Source organism: Pseudochaenichthys georgianus, chromosome 17, assembly GCF_902827115.2.
Source record: "Pseudochaenichthys georgianus chromosome 17, fPseGeo1.2, whole genome shotgun sequence".
In the NCBI taxonomy this organism is placed as follows: domain Eukaryota; kingdom Metazoa; phylum Chordata; class Actinopteri; order Perciformes; family Channichthyidae; genus Pseudochaenichthys; species Pseudochaenichthys georgianus.
The window spans coordinates 16,470,693-16,486,289 of record NC_047519.1 but is presented as its reverse complement, the minus strand read 5'-3'; the positions used below and the strand labels follow the sequence as shown (position 1 = coordinate 16,486,289).

At 39.5% G+C, this 15,597-nt stretch overlaps 1 protein-coding gene across 1 annotated transcript in view; it reads left to right on the top strand.

The window, feature by feature from the left end:
- The first annotated feature begins 1,284 nt into the window (after positions 1-1,284).
- xrn1 (5'-3' exoribonuclease 1) overlaps positions 1,285-15,597 on the top strand; it is a 32,866-nt gene continuing 18,553 nt past the window's right edge. Inside the window, 17 exon segments of the mRNA XM_034104208.2 lie at positions 1,285-1,525; positions 2,654-2,886; positions 3,458-3,555; positions 4,609-4,718; positions 5,284-5,394; positions 5,484-5,569; positions 5,826-5,913; positions 6,102-6,270; positions 6,642-6,709; positions 7,270-7,407; positions 8,008-8,150; positions 8,413-8,502; positions 8,838-8,994; positions 9,497-9,616; positions 9,799-9,968; positions 12,372-12,489; positions 12,687-12,782. Coding sequence (XP_033960099.1) covers positions 1,451-1,525; positions 2,654-2,886; positions 3,458-3,555; positions 4,609-4,718; positions 5,284-5,394; positions 5,484-5,569; positions 5,826-5,913; positions 6,102-6,270; positions 6,642-6,709; positions 7,270-7,407; positions 8,008-8,150; positions 8,413-8,502; positions 8,838-8,994; positions 9,497-9,616; positions 9,799-9,968; positions 12,372-12,489; positions 12,687-12,782 — 2,070 coding nt within the window. The 5' untranslated portion in view covers positions 1,285-1,450.

Below are 15,597 nucleotides of genomic sequence, written 5' to 3'. Positions count from 1 at the left end.
GGCTGTTAAGTGGTGCCCACGGACTGTTACGGAGTCATCTCTGGAATCCATCGATCTGATTGATTAGATTAGATTAGATATTTTCGTTTGGATTACTGGTCTGGGGGAAGCTCACGAGTGTGTGTGTGTATACGTGTGTGTTTGTGTATTTTTGCATTTGTGTGTATTGTGTTTGTTTCCCGGGGAAAACACTCACGAGAAACACTGGCTGTTTCAAGTTACTCCGTTCTCCGCTTGTAATTATGCCGTTACAAACTTCAAAGTTGTATTTATCATCTGAATTTGCCGAAACAAGTTTAATATTCTGAAATCCAAGACTTTGTTTAATTGAGATCAGATGAAAACAAACTGTAACGGACCCTGCCGTGTTATCTATGATTACTATACGCCTTACATTAATAATTTCAGCGGGGGGAGGGGAAGCAGCGCTGTGGAACAGCAGAGTGGCGAGGGAGAGCTGTCTTCTTCCCTTTACAAGCTTCAAAAATGTATTTATCATGTGATTTTGGAAATAAAAGTTTCATATTCTGAAAGCCAAGATTTTGTTTATTTAAAAAAAAATTAAAAACACCCGAAATAAAGAAATATATATTTAAAAAAAAAAATGTTGTGGCTCATGATAGGCCCCCGGTCTCCGTAGGCCCCTGGGCTTCAGCCCAGGTCAGCCCGTGCATTAAGGCGGCCCTGAGTATCATACAAAACATGACTAGCCTACAAGTATGACTTAAGATGAAGGTTAAGAAGATTCATTTGTCCACTCTGTTTATATGTTTTTGTATACATAGTAAACACACAGTACAAATACCCAGTCTGTCAAGCGTCAGGAGGCAATTAGGGTTCCGGTGCCTTGCTCAAGGGCACCTTGGCAGTGCCCAGGACTTGAACCGGTGACCCTCCAGTTACACACTGAGCTACTGCGGCTCTGATTTTAGGCTCATAGGTTTTATTGTCATAATGTACAATAGCTACAGTGTGTTTAGGGCAACATCATAAGTCCCATTAATGCTCCTTCATCAATATGACAAATAGAAACAGAACAGAAATAAAATAGAAATGTGAGAATGGATTGTTGCAAGTGACTAATGTGTAGGTAAATGCGTATTCATGTGAAATGAAATTAGATGAACCAAAAACAGAATGTACATTTAAATATTATTATTTTTAAATGTGTTTATCTATCTATTTTCTGGCGGGAATGGGCTCTTCACAAATACAACTGAAAACAAAACGGAACTACTGTTTTCACAGTAGCGGCGGAATGTTTTAACAGACGGACTACGGACTAGCTAGTTAGCTAGTTAGCGGCCGTTGGAAACAAAACCAGACTCCACTCAAAGCAAGTTCTCATGTTATCGAGTGAAGCCTTGGCTGTATTCAGTTAAATACCGAGCTAAACCACATTTCAGATTTATCTGTTTTCCTCCAGGGGATTTAGACTTTCGTGGTGAAGATGGGAGTACCGAAATTTTACCGATGGATTTCAGAGCGATATCCCTGCCTCAGTGAAGTTGTCAAGGAACATCAGGTAGGAAACATCGTTAGCTTCGCAAGCCACTGTTGCTCATAGCCGCAGCGTTAGCTTAGCTAGCTGTTTGCTATCAGCAAAGTACACCTTCAGTGGGCCGTGGAACTTTTATTCCACTTACGTTAGCTCACCAATGTGTTTGTCCGGCCACTTCTGACTGACTCTTACATTTGATACCATACAACATATTGCTAGTCAAATTGGCGTCATACCAAATTCCAACACTTACTCGCTTACCATTGTATATGTTCTACGTGTACACATTTACCAGTGCAAAATACATCTTAGTAATAAACATGTTACCACCGACTTGTTTAGGTCTTTGTTGAGATTTTGAAAAACAATAAACCCCTCACAGTCAGATAGGCTAACCAACTTTATGCTAACTAAATGTGGCTAGTTATTTGGTTTACATACGCTTTGTTTCACGTTGTCTAGAATGGGTTTAAAATGCAATACATATATGGCCACGTTTTATGTGATATGAATTCAAGTTATTTAGTCCACTTTAGCGGCACTGGAATTGACTTTAGTGACCTAGTTCCTTGTGTCGTAGGGCAGATAGGGTTTCATCAGCTGGATGTTGCTCAGTGTCACTCTCATTGCGTAAGCCAGCTCTGAAATGTGTGTTAAAACAATATAAAGGAAGATTAATGCTAGCCTCATTATATTGGATGACAATGGATACGAAACATACGTTGTATTTATTTTTCTGGGAATGGTCTGTTAATGATTTCAAAAACATAAAATGCATGTTCTCTTTTTGATTGTATTTCATTAGATCAATTGTACTTTATTGATCCAAAATGTACCTTTTTTTTGTAACGGCATAAGCATTTTTACAAGGCATTGCACATGGACAACAATACAATACAAAATAAACTGTAAATACAGACGTAACAGACAGCAGTAGAAACTGAAACATATCCTCCTTATGCTTAACATTTCCCCCTTTTCCAAATTAAATGTACCTGAAAATTAAACCAAACAAACTACAATATCTTTGTTGCCAACAGATGTTTTCCAGGATTCAAGAAATATATAAATATTTTGAATATTGGTCACTTTATAGGAATATATTTGTATAATATCAAAAGTATATGCTCAGTTTTGTTTCTTTCTCCTCAGATTCCAGAGTTTGACAATCTCTATCTGGATATGAATGGGATTATCCACCAATGTTCCCACCCGAACGATGAGGATGTCCACTTTCGCATTTCCGAGGAGAAGATTTTTGCCGACATCTTCCATTACCTGGAGGTGCTGTTCAGGATCATCAAGCCCCGCAAGGTGTTCTTCATGGCGGTGGACGGCGTGGCACCAAGGGCGAAGATGAACCAGCAAAGAGGACGGAGATTCAGGTAGAGATGGATGAGAAGAAACATGGAGTCTCCTTTTCTCCTGTGGTTGGGTTTAGGCTGACACGCAGAATGGGCTGCACGTCCTGAAATCAATGCAGCTGACTTTGTTATGCTATCGGAAAAACATTCTCCTGTTATAACTACAGAATTTAATTACTTTTATAATTTTTTGTCATGGGATATTTTCCCCTTAGTATTAACACACTTATTTTCAGTTTTTCTTATCTTATTTTTTCTTATATATAATTTTTTTTGACTGAGTGTGTAAGGGTGTGGATACAATTGTGTTCAACATTTAAAGATACTATGTACAAAATACAGAGTAAAGAAAGAGAATCCTAGGCCTGCACCTTGATTTTGTGTGTAAATAACAGCACGTTTTCTTAATGTTATCTGATCAAGGCGCACAGTATTTTTGCAAAAATGTTTGTATACATTCACTGTCATAGTTGTTTGTCTGATGTACTGCATAATAAGGCAGAATGAAGCTCAAGCAGAACTGAAATGCAACATTGGCGTAGTAAACATTTCAGTTTGACCTTCTCTCTTTTATGTGTGTCTGTGTGTCTAGGTCTGCCAAAGAAGCAGAGGACAAGATAAAAAAAGCACTGGAAAAGGGAGAGGTGCTTCCCACAGAGGCTCGCTTCGACTCCAACTGTATCACTCCTGGTAGGCATGCATGCCCCTCACTTTGTCACTCGATAAACGTCACACAGTTAAATTGAGCTGTAGCAGAACATGTACAGATACCTCTTCATTTCAGAGTAGGGAGATATTTGAGTACTTATCGATCTCATATTTAAATTGAAAAGTGAAAGGGTTTCTTCATATTTTCATGGTCAATCTGACAATTAGCCAGAAATAACAAGATTGCTTAAAAAAATGTGTTGATGCCACATGACAATCTCTATGTTCTGAGAGGTCTGATCACTTCCCCGGGAGAAATCTTTGGTGCCTTCAAAACTTTGGCTGAATAATAATAGATAATACCACAACAAGAAAATGCAATGCAACCACTGGCACAATTAATCAATTATTCATATATATTTTGGAAAACGTTAACATGTCGGAGGTATCTGTTCTGAGTAGGGATGGGAACGATTAATCGAATATTCGAAATTATTCAGGTGTTCCAATATGATATTAGTTATGAATATTTTTATTGTAATTTTTTTTCTTTTTAAATAATTAGTTTTTGGGAGGGGTGCCTAAATTGATTACATATTATAAAATGGAATAATTCAATGTATACGACAGTGCCATAGCTAAGTGTGTTAGGTCTAAAGGTGTGTTTTGCTCCGCTCACCGGTCCCTCACAGCGGGCAGAGCTGCATGTGCTGATCTCTCTCTCTCTCGCGTCCGGTTATACTTCACTCGAGTTTATGTCCAAATCCATCAGAAAACCATGTTATGTTTTAAGCATGAAAGCTGTAGGCCTATAGCTGTCAACTGTTCAAACTGTGATCACTAGTTCAATACATTTGACAAATTCGACTTGGTTTCTATACTTATTTTAACATATATTTATTTATCTTTCAAAATAAATGTTTTTCTTTTGTAAAAATGTTTCCCACATTTTTTATAATTTTTTTTATAGGATATGTACATTTCGATTAATCGGTTGGGGGGTCGAATATTCGAATATACATTTGCCTTCAAATTCCCGTCCCTAATTCTGAGAGGTTGTCAGCCGCTCTCTTTAACCACGCATTCTTCTTCCAGGCACTGACTTCATGGCCAGACTCCAGGAGCAGCTCAAGTATTTTGTCCACAACAAGCTGTCCACCGACAAGCTGTGGCAGAACGTCAACGTCTACCTGTCGGGTCACGAGGTACGGCAACAGCTGTTTCCACACTTTTCAGACTCTGTGATTTCAGACTCTGTGATTCGACCACTGCTTCAATAAGTGATTGTCTACATACTTTACCACCTGCAGCCATAGTACCTTAAACTGTAATTCAGCATCAATATCTTATACACTCATACACCAGTGATTTTACAGGTTTTATACCTTAATACAATGTAAAAATGTGTACTCATTTATTATGTAATATTAATATCTTAAGGCTATTTATCTGATCTTTTATTGGACATGTTCACTTTAACTTTTAATGTTTATATAGATTTTAATTTTTACTTTAACTTATGTTTACAAACACATTTTAATTCTATTTTATTTAATCTTTTATTTGACAGTTTTACTTTACCTTCCTATGATGATTGTTATATATTTTATTTAAATTGTTTTACTTTGTTATTGCACATTCTTACTTTTACTTTTATTTGAATTGTATTTAATTGTATACAAACATCAAGCAACTCTCACCAAACTAAATTTTCCCTGGAATAAATAAAGTTTTTTTGATTCTAATATTTAGCTTTCCTCCCCCTTACAGACTCCAGGCGAGGGCGAGCATAAGATCATGGAGTTTATTCGCTCTGAGAACAGAAAGCCAAGTCACAACCCCAACACCCGACACTGCCTGTACGGCCTGGATGCTGACCTGGTGCGGTTTCTGTGCCCTTGGATGAAGATATTGTCCCTCCTCTTACCATTTGTTTGATACTCACACTGTCCTGCTCTTCTGTGTTTTAGATCATGTTGGGTTTGACCAGCCACGAGCCCAACTTCTCCCTGCTCAGAGAAGAGGTCCGCTTTGGAGGAAAGAAAAACCAGAAAAGGTTCACTTCCTTCCTAATTTTTGAATAGTATTTGTTTACATATTTTTACATTAACTTCTAATCTCTATACGAGTATTCTATATATTTATTTTATTTATATATATTTTAAATGTAACTCTAAAATGCTGCACCGTCACCAAAACCCAATTTCCCCCGGGATAAATAAAGTACTCACAATTTTATTCCATGTTTTTTCTAGTGGTGTGTTATGTCAGTTCTGTCACACTCTGAACGCTTCTCTCTTCCTCTCCTGTAGGATAACGGCTCCAGAGGAGACTACCTTTCATTTGCTTCACTTGTCTCTGATGAGGGAATACATCGATTATGAGTTTTCTGGGCTCAGGGTGAGACACACGCGCACGCATGCACACACACAGGCAGTCTGGCAGACACACAGTTTCCCTCATGGAAAAATCCCACTCTAAGTCTGCAAACAAATGCACAGGGCAGGTTTTAAAATACATTTTAGTGTGGCTTTATCGTATTTTCTGTGCTCTATATTCTGATGATGTTTCTGTGTGTTTTCTTACAGAGTCACCTCGGTTCTAAGTATGACCTGGAGCGAATAATAGACGACTGGATTCTAATGGGCTTCCTAGTGGGGAACGATTTCATCCCCCACCTCCCAAATCTTCACATCAGTCATGATGCTTTGCCACTGCTATACAGGACCTACATCTGTGCTCTGCCCACCATAGGGGGTGAGACACACACACACACACACACACACACACACACACACACACACACACACACACACACACACACACACACACACACACACACACACACACACACACACACACACACACACACACACACACACACACACACACACACACACACACACACACACACACACACACACACACACACACACAAATAGTCATAACACCGTTTGCTTTTCTTGGAAAGATTTGATGTTGGATGTAAATATCGAGCAATATCAGAAGTTTCTCGTGCTCTAGATGTGTTTTATTGTGTGGGTAGTTACTTTACTTTACTAGAATATATAATATTTGTGCGAATGTGATGTATATCATAGATACAAATATCCTGTTTTCTTCCTCAGGCTATCTCAATGAGAACGGCCATCTGAACCTCCGAAACTTTGAGAAATACTTGGAGAAGCTCGCTGAGGTGAGACTACAAAAGCCGATTCGCTTATGATACTTAGTTTTTGACAATACTTTATTTATTGTACTAGTAACTGTTATTATGCTATTATCGTTTTTTTATTTTACATTTAAAACTTCTATGAAGGTTTGCAAAATGAGCTTTGAATATCTGATGCCATCCCCCTAAAAAACGTGTAAAATATATCTATTTGTTGATATTTATATGTCTGGTGTTCCGGACTGCTCTGTGGGCGGTGTGTGACAAGCTTGAGAGCTGTTTTTTGACCAACACTTTAAAACACTCAATTCAAATTCAAAATGCTTGGATCACACACGTCTTGAACAATCCTACGCAGCCACTGCTGGAATACAGTGATATGATAATTGATAATTATCTTATGTATAGCTGTACCCTCATCTTTATCTGCAACTGTGCTGGAATATTGGGTTAAACACAACGAGTAGGCATGCAACACAAAGAGTAGAAACTATTTGGTATATGATTGCATTTATTTGAAAAAACACACACAAATAGTTTAAATATGTTGCTAACTAAACTTTCTCTCCTTCTTTTTACTCTAGTTCGATCGAGAGCATTTCAATGAGGTCTTCGTGGACTTGAAGTGGTTTGAGAGTAAAGTTGCTAACAAGTATCTGAACGAGGCGGCCGGTAAGGCAGCAGAAGAGGAAGCCGCCAGCAGAGACAACGACAAGAATCAGGTCTGCTTATGTCCAAATATTTTTCGTTATATATATCTATACCAGAGGTTGTGCTAGACTTTTTCACTGCCCGTCATTTTGACGGACAGGATCGTAAAACTTCCGTCAAAATCCAGAATTACCCGTCGGCCTTTACACAACTCTGACGAGGAGGGGGGGGGGCGGGGAAAGCATGCTCATGAACTGTCAACGGGGGGGGACAGTTCACATGCGCCGTGTTATGCATGGCTGCTGCACCTCGCGGGAGCGTGGACAGCGTAAAGCCAAAACTCACAGACATTTCAATGATTTGTACGGCGGCACAGTTAGGTTTGGAAACAGTATAATTTCCCTTTTGGAGGGCATGCATAACACAGCATAACACCGGAGCCTCGCTGCGGGGAAACTTTGGCGCTGTTCTGAGTTTGTTCTAATCTGTCAAAATGACGGACTGCTTTCAGATTTGTCCGTCATTGTTAAAAAAAATCCGTCCTAGACGGAAAATATTCGGTTAACGCGACCTCTGATCTATACACACTCTGGCATTAAACCCAATATTTAATTTAATTTAATTGCAAAGTGTTATATTCTTGTAATTAATAACGTGTGTTTTTTGTTCAGGATTCTGTCTCATCCGGAAGGTTGATCGGAGAAGGAAAGGGAGGCGACGATGAGGAAGAGGAGGATGATATGTTTGAAACAGAGTTCAGACAGTACAAGCGCACGTACTATATGACCAAGATGGAAGTGGATGTGGTGTCAGAGTGAGTGCACACAAATACAGGGCATAGAACAGCAATCAATGCTGTTTCCTGTCATGGTTTGCACCCTACCTGATTTAATAAACTAAAAGTTATTTGAAATTGGTATCGTGACACTGTCTCAGTTTTAGTAATGTTATATTTTTGGCAGGTAGTTCTTTTTTGTTTTTTCCTCCATAGCTGGTCAGCTTTTACATATTTCATGCCCTACATCAATCTTTAATTCTTATGTCACCCTAACATCTGTTTGTATTCTCATCCGCAGTGATTTCCTGGCCAACCAGGCTAAGTGTTATGTGGAAGGTATCCAGTGGATTCTTCACTACTATTACCACGGGGTTCAGTCCTGGAGCTGGTGAGCTTCTTCTCTTAAGTCTCTTTTTCCCCTTCCTGTGGTCTGAGGAGAAGTCTGATAATGTATTTAAGGATCTTGAAAAATGTGGAATTATCGTATAATATCTCAGACTGTTCCTATGGTTCTGTACAGAAACTAAATCTACACTTTCACAACCATGCCTTTTAATAAGATACACAAATAAGAAAAACAAATGTCTACAAATGTTGCTGACATGATATAATACACACAAAATAATGGCAACATATTTCCCTGACTCGCCTTCCTTACATCTCGTCTCTTTAAATGATCTTTATTGAAATCAGTGTTTTAATACGATGTGCATGTCCCTTCAGGTACTACCCCTTCCACTACGCTCCCTTCCTGTCGGACATCAGGAAGATAGCCGGGTTGAAGTTGACCTTTGACTTTGGGAGACCCTTCATGCCCTTCCAGCAACTGCTGGCCGTCCTGCCTGCTGCCAGCATGGAGCTGCTGCCTGAGAGTTACAGGGTAACACACTCCTGTCCAAGCACACACTCTCACACACATACAACAGTTAGTATGCATAGAATATTTACAGTGAGTTAATCTGATTGGTTTTCACTTTGTACAAGTATACTAAAACTTAGTATTAAGTACCATTTTAGAAGACCAATCTGACTTCAGAACAAATTGTTTAATGTTTAAATTGAACATTTGTGTTATTTTAGAGAAAATATCAAGATCTATTTAAAATATTCTGATACATAGCATTTAAATATTGTGGTGATATTTGTAAAGCATATTGCTCAGCTCTAAGGGGTAAAAATACACTGTATATCTTTGTCTTTTTAAATATTTATGTTTCTATCTTTCTTTCTCTTCTTCTCACTGTAAATATATAAACATTGTAGGGATTCTATATCATATGTACAATAAAATTAAGTGCACTCTCGGAATAACTTAAACACATATATATGCAAGATCAAACGTAAAATATATAAAAGATAATGAGTTGTTTTTGATGTTTCAGCACCTGATGAGCAGTGAAAACTCGCCCATCATTGAGTACTACCCTGTTGACTTCAAAACGGATCTCAACGGCAAGCAGCAGGAGTGGGAGGCTGTGGTTCTGATCCCCTTCATAGATGAGGTACATACACACACGTACACACACACACACACACACACACACACACACACACACACACACACACACACACACACACACACACACACACACACACACACACACACACACACACACACACACACACGGAGGAAAAACTCCTACATTTATTAAAAAGCGTACTCGTATGTGTTTTTATTGAACAGAGGTGCTTACTGGGCGCCATGGAGCCCTATAACAACAAGATGACCAAAGCGGAGAAGGACAGGAACTGTCACACAGATTGTGCCGTTTACTCGCACGACTCTGAGGTCGACTTCCCCTTAAACTCCAGCCTGCCGCAGCTGTTCCCCGACATCATGCACTGCAAAGTCAGGTGGGTACACACACTCACTCACTCACTCACTCACTCACTCACTCACTCACTCACTCACTCACTCACTCACTCACTCACACACACATGAAATACAGTTGTCTTTCTCTAACAATCTTTCATAGTCCGCTACAATAAGGAGAAAGTAGTATAAATAATAGAGCCGGGACTCGATTAAAAAAATTAATCTAATTAATTAGAGGCTTTGTAATTAATTAATCGAAATTAATCGCATTTTTAATCGCATTTTTAAAAATCGCATTTTTAAGCAGAGGGCCATCTAAGCTAATTTACAGATGGCCCTGAGCCCAATAGAGATTGCCCTGAAAATGCATGCGGACGAAATGGCACGAAGGGTTTGGGGGGCCTCCGTCCCCCTAGACATTTTTTAATTTTTGCAGGTCTTAGATGCTGTCTGGTGCATTCTCTAGACTGAATTATAAGATGAACCACCACAATATTATATTGTACAATTTCAATTGTATTCTTCATTTCACTTGTTTGTTTGTTCTTGTTTGTGTTTGCTCGCTTGCATGCCCTGCATAGCTTTAAGAAATACTTAAGTTGTTGGTCAAAACACTTTCCATCTGATGAAGGCAAATGCCTTCCCAGATGGAAAAAAGTAGAAAACATTACATTCAGTTATAACTGCCAAAACAAACATTATTTACACTATTATGGCCCCTGTTAAAAATGTTTGTAATGTTAACTACTGTAAATTGGTCGAACGAATGCCTCCTCATCCGGAAGCTGACCGAGCAGACCCGAGCAGCAGTCGAGAGGAGCCGAGCGCATCCGCGAAGCACACGTCAGAGTTCCCGTTAGCCGGCAAATCTAAATATCTTCGGTCAAAAATAATTTCCCTTTAGAGCAATACCGCTTCAGTTACGCCACTTATGTGACAGACAAGAAGAGTATGTGACAGACAAGAATAGTCAACTCTAAATGTCTAACACTTAATGTGGAGAAAGAGATGTCCTGTATGGGTTGATTGTGCGTTGATCTGTTGGTAATGCCTCGGGGTTCCGGTGGGCATGTAAACAAATGCATAATGCTGCGCTATACTTTGTGGCCTCATCCAGTTGCATAGCGACACTTATTGTGTAGTTGTCTTTTAATAAGCAGGTAGTCATATCATTAGCTAGAACTAGCTGGATCTGATCGATATAGACATAAACGCGAGTGAAGTCTAATCTGACGGGAGAGAGAGATCAGCTGCTGCTGACGAGTCGAGACTCGACACGCAGCTCTGCATAACCACATGCCGCGGTGAGCGGAACAAAACACACACTTCAGGTTAGAATATCACACGTAGCTATTTCAATTACCTCTCAAACTACCTAAACTAGTTATAGATATGTTTAGTTTTACTGTCGGGTCACTCATTACTAGATCCGCGAGCTGCATGATACTGGCATAATAGATTGCCCGATCGGGCAACCAGCAGGTGAGGCTTCATTGCCCGAGCTAAATACTAGATGGCCCCGGGCCATCGGGCAGTCCTTAATGTCGAGCCCAGTGACAATCCAGTGAGTTGGTTATTTTCTCAGACGTGGACTTACTTATCCTGGCCCTGAAACCAGTCATCTGGTTGAGTGTGGGTTGGGTCAGGGTGTGTTCCTTGCACTCGGAGTCGGGCTAACGTCCACGCTAGCTGCTACATGCTTTGCATTTAGGTGATACTTTAGACTTGATGTGCTGCGGTGATATGCAAATTCTTTTTTGCATAATTTGCACACAACCGTGCTCTTATCGACGCTTCCATCTGTCAATTTTTTAAAACAAAATTTCCCATCCACGGGCCGACCAAAGCGGTCTCATCAGCTTGTTCGTTCATGTTTGACTATTGATCACCGTGGTTTGTTGTTGTTTGAAGTCCCATGCTGAAGTCATGAACGTTAGTTGGTGCTCCAGTATAATCGGTACGCCTGAAACTCATCCAGTGAGAAACGTTCCGCTGTGCAAAAATAAGTGCGATTAAAATGCGTTAATTTTTTTAACGCGTTAATTTTTGTGTAATTAATTCATCTTAATTAACGCGTTAAAGTCCCGGCCCTAATAAATAATAATAATGTCATATATATATATATATAATACCTTTTTCTTATGTCTATATAAATATTTTAATTTTATTGCATGTTCAATGTGCACATTGAACACATTTTTTTTGTTTATGCTGCGACTGTCACAAAAGCTTAATAAAGAATTATCTTTCAGAATAATGAAAAATAATACTAGAGATTCAGGTCCTTTTTATAAATACAATTGCACCTCACTTGAACAAGAGTAAACGGATAATGAAATGAAACAAATAGGTTATCAAATGTAGTTTAAAGTGTCCAGAGAGACTCCATTCCTATGACATTTACTTAAAGATTGATAGCATTGTTTTTTTGTTTGTTACAGGAAATCAAACATCCCTATGGATGCTTGGTATGTTCCTCTGGACCACGTCAGCAGACGCCTCGACCGCTCAGCTCTGTACTTCTGCGGCTTCCCCACCCTGCAACACATCAAACACAAGGTGTGTGTGTGTGGATTTGGAGAATCTTTACACCTTTTATAGAAAAGAATGACGTATTGTTGTAGGCTTACCCGGAAGTTAGCATTGCGTTAATAGCTTGTTATCATTGAATATTAAGAAATGGTCTCTCTTTCTTTGACTCTCTCACCCCTCTAACTGTTGTGTTCCTGTCCCTCTTGTCCATGGCTCACTTTTAGTTTTTCAAGAAGAAGAGTGGAGTGATGGTGTTCCAGCAGAGCAGCCGAGGGGAGAACATGATACTGGAGATCCTTCACACCGAGGAAAGCGAGGCGGTAAGCTACTAGGGTTGCCAGAAACTGACCATGATCAACATCGATTATTCGGCAGCCCTGGCAAATAATAATCGATTATTCGACCCCCCCCCCCCCCCCACGGGAGAAAAAAAAAACTCAGAAAAAAGGAATTCCGTTGTTTTCTTTACTAGAACATGTTTAACAGTACAAACAACAAACAAGCATGTCATCACAACGACGTGGCCTTGAAGTGAAGTTGGTAATGGCCAGCTGTGCTGCGTCTTTCTCTGTAACCTCTTTGGCGTGCTTCGCACTCAAATGCGAACGCATTGTTGAGGTTGAGTTGTGATAGACCAACGTCTTTTCGCAGAGCTTGCATTTAACTTCCTTTGGACTTGTATGTTCGAAGTAGTTCCACAAGGAGGAACTCTTTTTACCTGCCGGCTGCCGCTTTGTTCATCTTTAGTCGCACGTGTGAGGGAGAGGGGGGTGGGGGTGGGGTCGGTGTGTAGCGTGCTGCAGCAGCATTCTGCTCTGCACGCAGGCTTCCTCCAAGTTTACAGTAAAACAAACTGGTGGTGTGACCAATGGCCATTTACAATTATTAATACTATTACTATTATTAGCATATATATATTTATATATATTTTGGTTGAAACTAAGACAGAAAAAAAAAATATATATATATAAATAATAATAAAAAAATATATAAATAAAATCGATTTTTAAAAATAATATTCGATTATGGAGACTGTAACGAATATTCGAATAATCGAATAATCGCTGGCATCCCTATAAGCTACTTACTCATCTCATTTCATAAAGACACTGCTGAAAATTAGGGATGGATATCGTTAAGGTTTTAATGCAGGGTGTCGGCGGGGTCTTAAAAAGTATTAAAAGTTGATAAATCAATTTAGCGAAAATTAAGGCTATTAAAAAGTATTAAACGGCATTTTCCAAGGTATTAAGAAGGTCCACAGCAACGACAACATTAAACACCCTTTAATTTACTGAAACAACATGTCGGGAAACCCCCTCAAGGTGGCCCCATGCATAGCGTGCAATAAAATGCTGCTTCTTATTTTAAGTTTCGTTGCCTTGCTCCGCTCTGTGGGGGGGAGGGGGGGGTTTATCTGCTGGTGGACTACCTGAGAGATATACAGCAGGAGAACACGCCGTCCACCGCGGAGAATAAACAGAAGGGCAACCATGACAACCATGCTCCGGGGTCTTCTTCGCTGCTTTTGGTGTATTTTGTGGTGGCAGCAGCGCCACTTACAGGCCTGGCATATATACTACAGCGTTTCCAGCATTTCCAGTGGTCTAGTGTGAACGGACACGTTAATGAATCGAATGCGTGTGAACGAAAGACTTTTTGCGTTTGCGTATGCGTTTTACTGTATGCGTCCTCGTGGGGCCGGGGTCTAAGCCAAACTATATCCGGTCACAGAGATCTGCTATTTTAAAGTAAGGTCAACACATATCGACCCTAAATATAGTCTATATTAAGAACGAGACAAGTCTTAACATATATATATATATATATATATATATCGTTTTTTGTAAACATATGACAAATGTGTGAGGGGGATGACGTCAGAGCATCGTGATATGTGCCGGGCTTAGCCCCGGACAGCCCCAGCCCAATTTAACCCCTGGGTATTTGTGAGGGAGCTCCTATATGGCATTACCCCACTGAAGCTCACCAAAGTTTAATATATTTCATAGTTCAAAGTTTTGTTTATTGGTCAAATACTGGTTTCTAATGGTTTCTGAGGAGTTTTACTGGAATGAAAGAGCACAGAGTACAGAAGCAACAAAGCAGCATACTGCATTAAACCTGACCTTCACAGAGAGGTTGAAGTTCATGTGGAGAGGAGGCTTCAGTATTCTGTCTGCACTCTGTTTAGTTGTGCTATCTTACTATCAATATAGTAAATGTGAGGTAAAGTGTGTCGTCAATGTAACCGGTTAGAACTCGAAGTTGCGATGAGGTCTTAAAATGTATGGAAAGGTTCTTAAAAAAGGTCTTAAAAGGTATTACATTTGACTTCAGGATTCCTGCATATACCCTGTAACGGTACTACTACTTTTATCGATACTGCTTATCGGTCCGGTCTTTTAACGGTACTCTTATCGTTATATTAAAAATAAGGTAAACTAACTAAACAAATTGTGAACAAAACTAACAAAATAAATAACTCAGTTACCTCTAATCATTAACCCGTGTTTGTATAATGTAGTTAACTCCGTGTGTTGCTGCTAGCATACATAACACCTGACGTGGAAACGTTACTCGTGGAAGGGGCTTCAGAGCTACTAGAAAGACAGTCGAACCCGGTGCATTCCTCCGTCTGAATGTGGTGCACTTTTGCTAAATGTTTAGACAAATTGCTCGTGTTACCGCCCTTACATGCTAAACTCTCATTGCACTTTTGGCAACGAGCATCGAGACGGGTAAAGTTTAACCACACCTCGGTTTAATACTGGGGCTCGGTACCCATCCCTACTGAATATACAGACTTTAGCATTAAAAAAAAAATGGTACAATAGAATTAGTAGAATACCAGGCACACAAATGTCTAATAGGTTAAAAAATAATGAAGTGATGTTTTTTTGGACAGAAGTGGCTTTATAATAGAATACATGTATTGCTAGTTATTGCCATAGGTGCATGACTAAGAAATGTAATGAAGCCGGTTTCCTCTGGTCGAAGAATGGGATACAAAAAGTGTTTTGTATTGTCATCATGACCTTCTCGTGTCTGCACTGTGTAGGTGTAATATGTAGGAGAACAGGGTTCTGATTTAGGCATTTTTCATAAATACTAAAACACCCCGATATAATATTT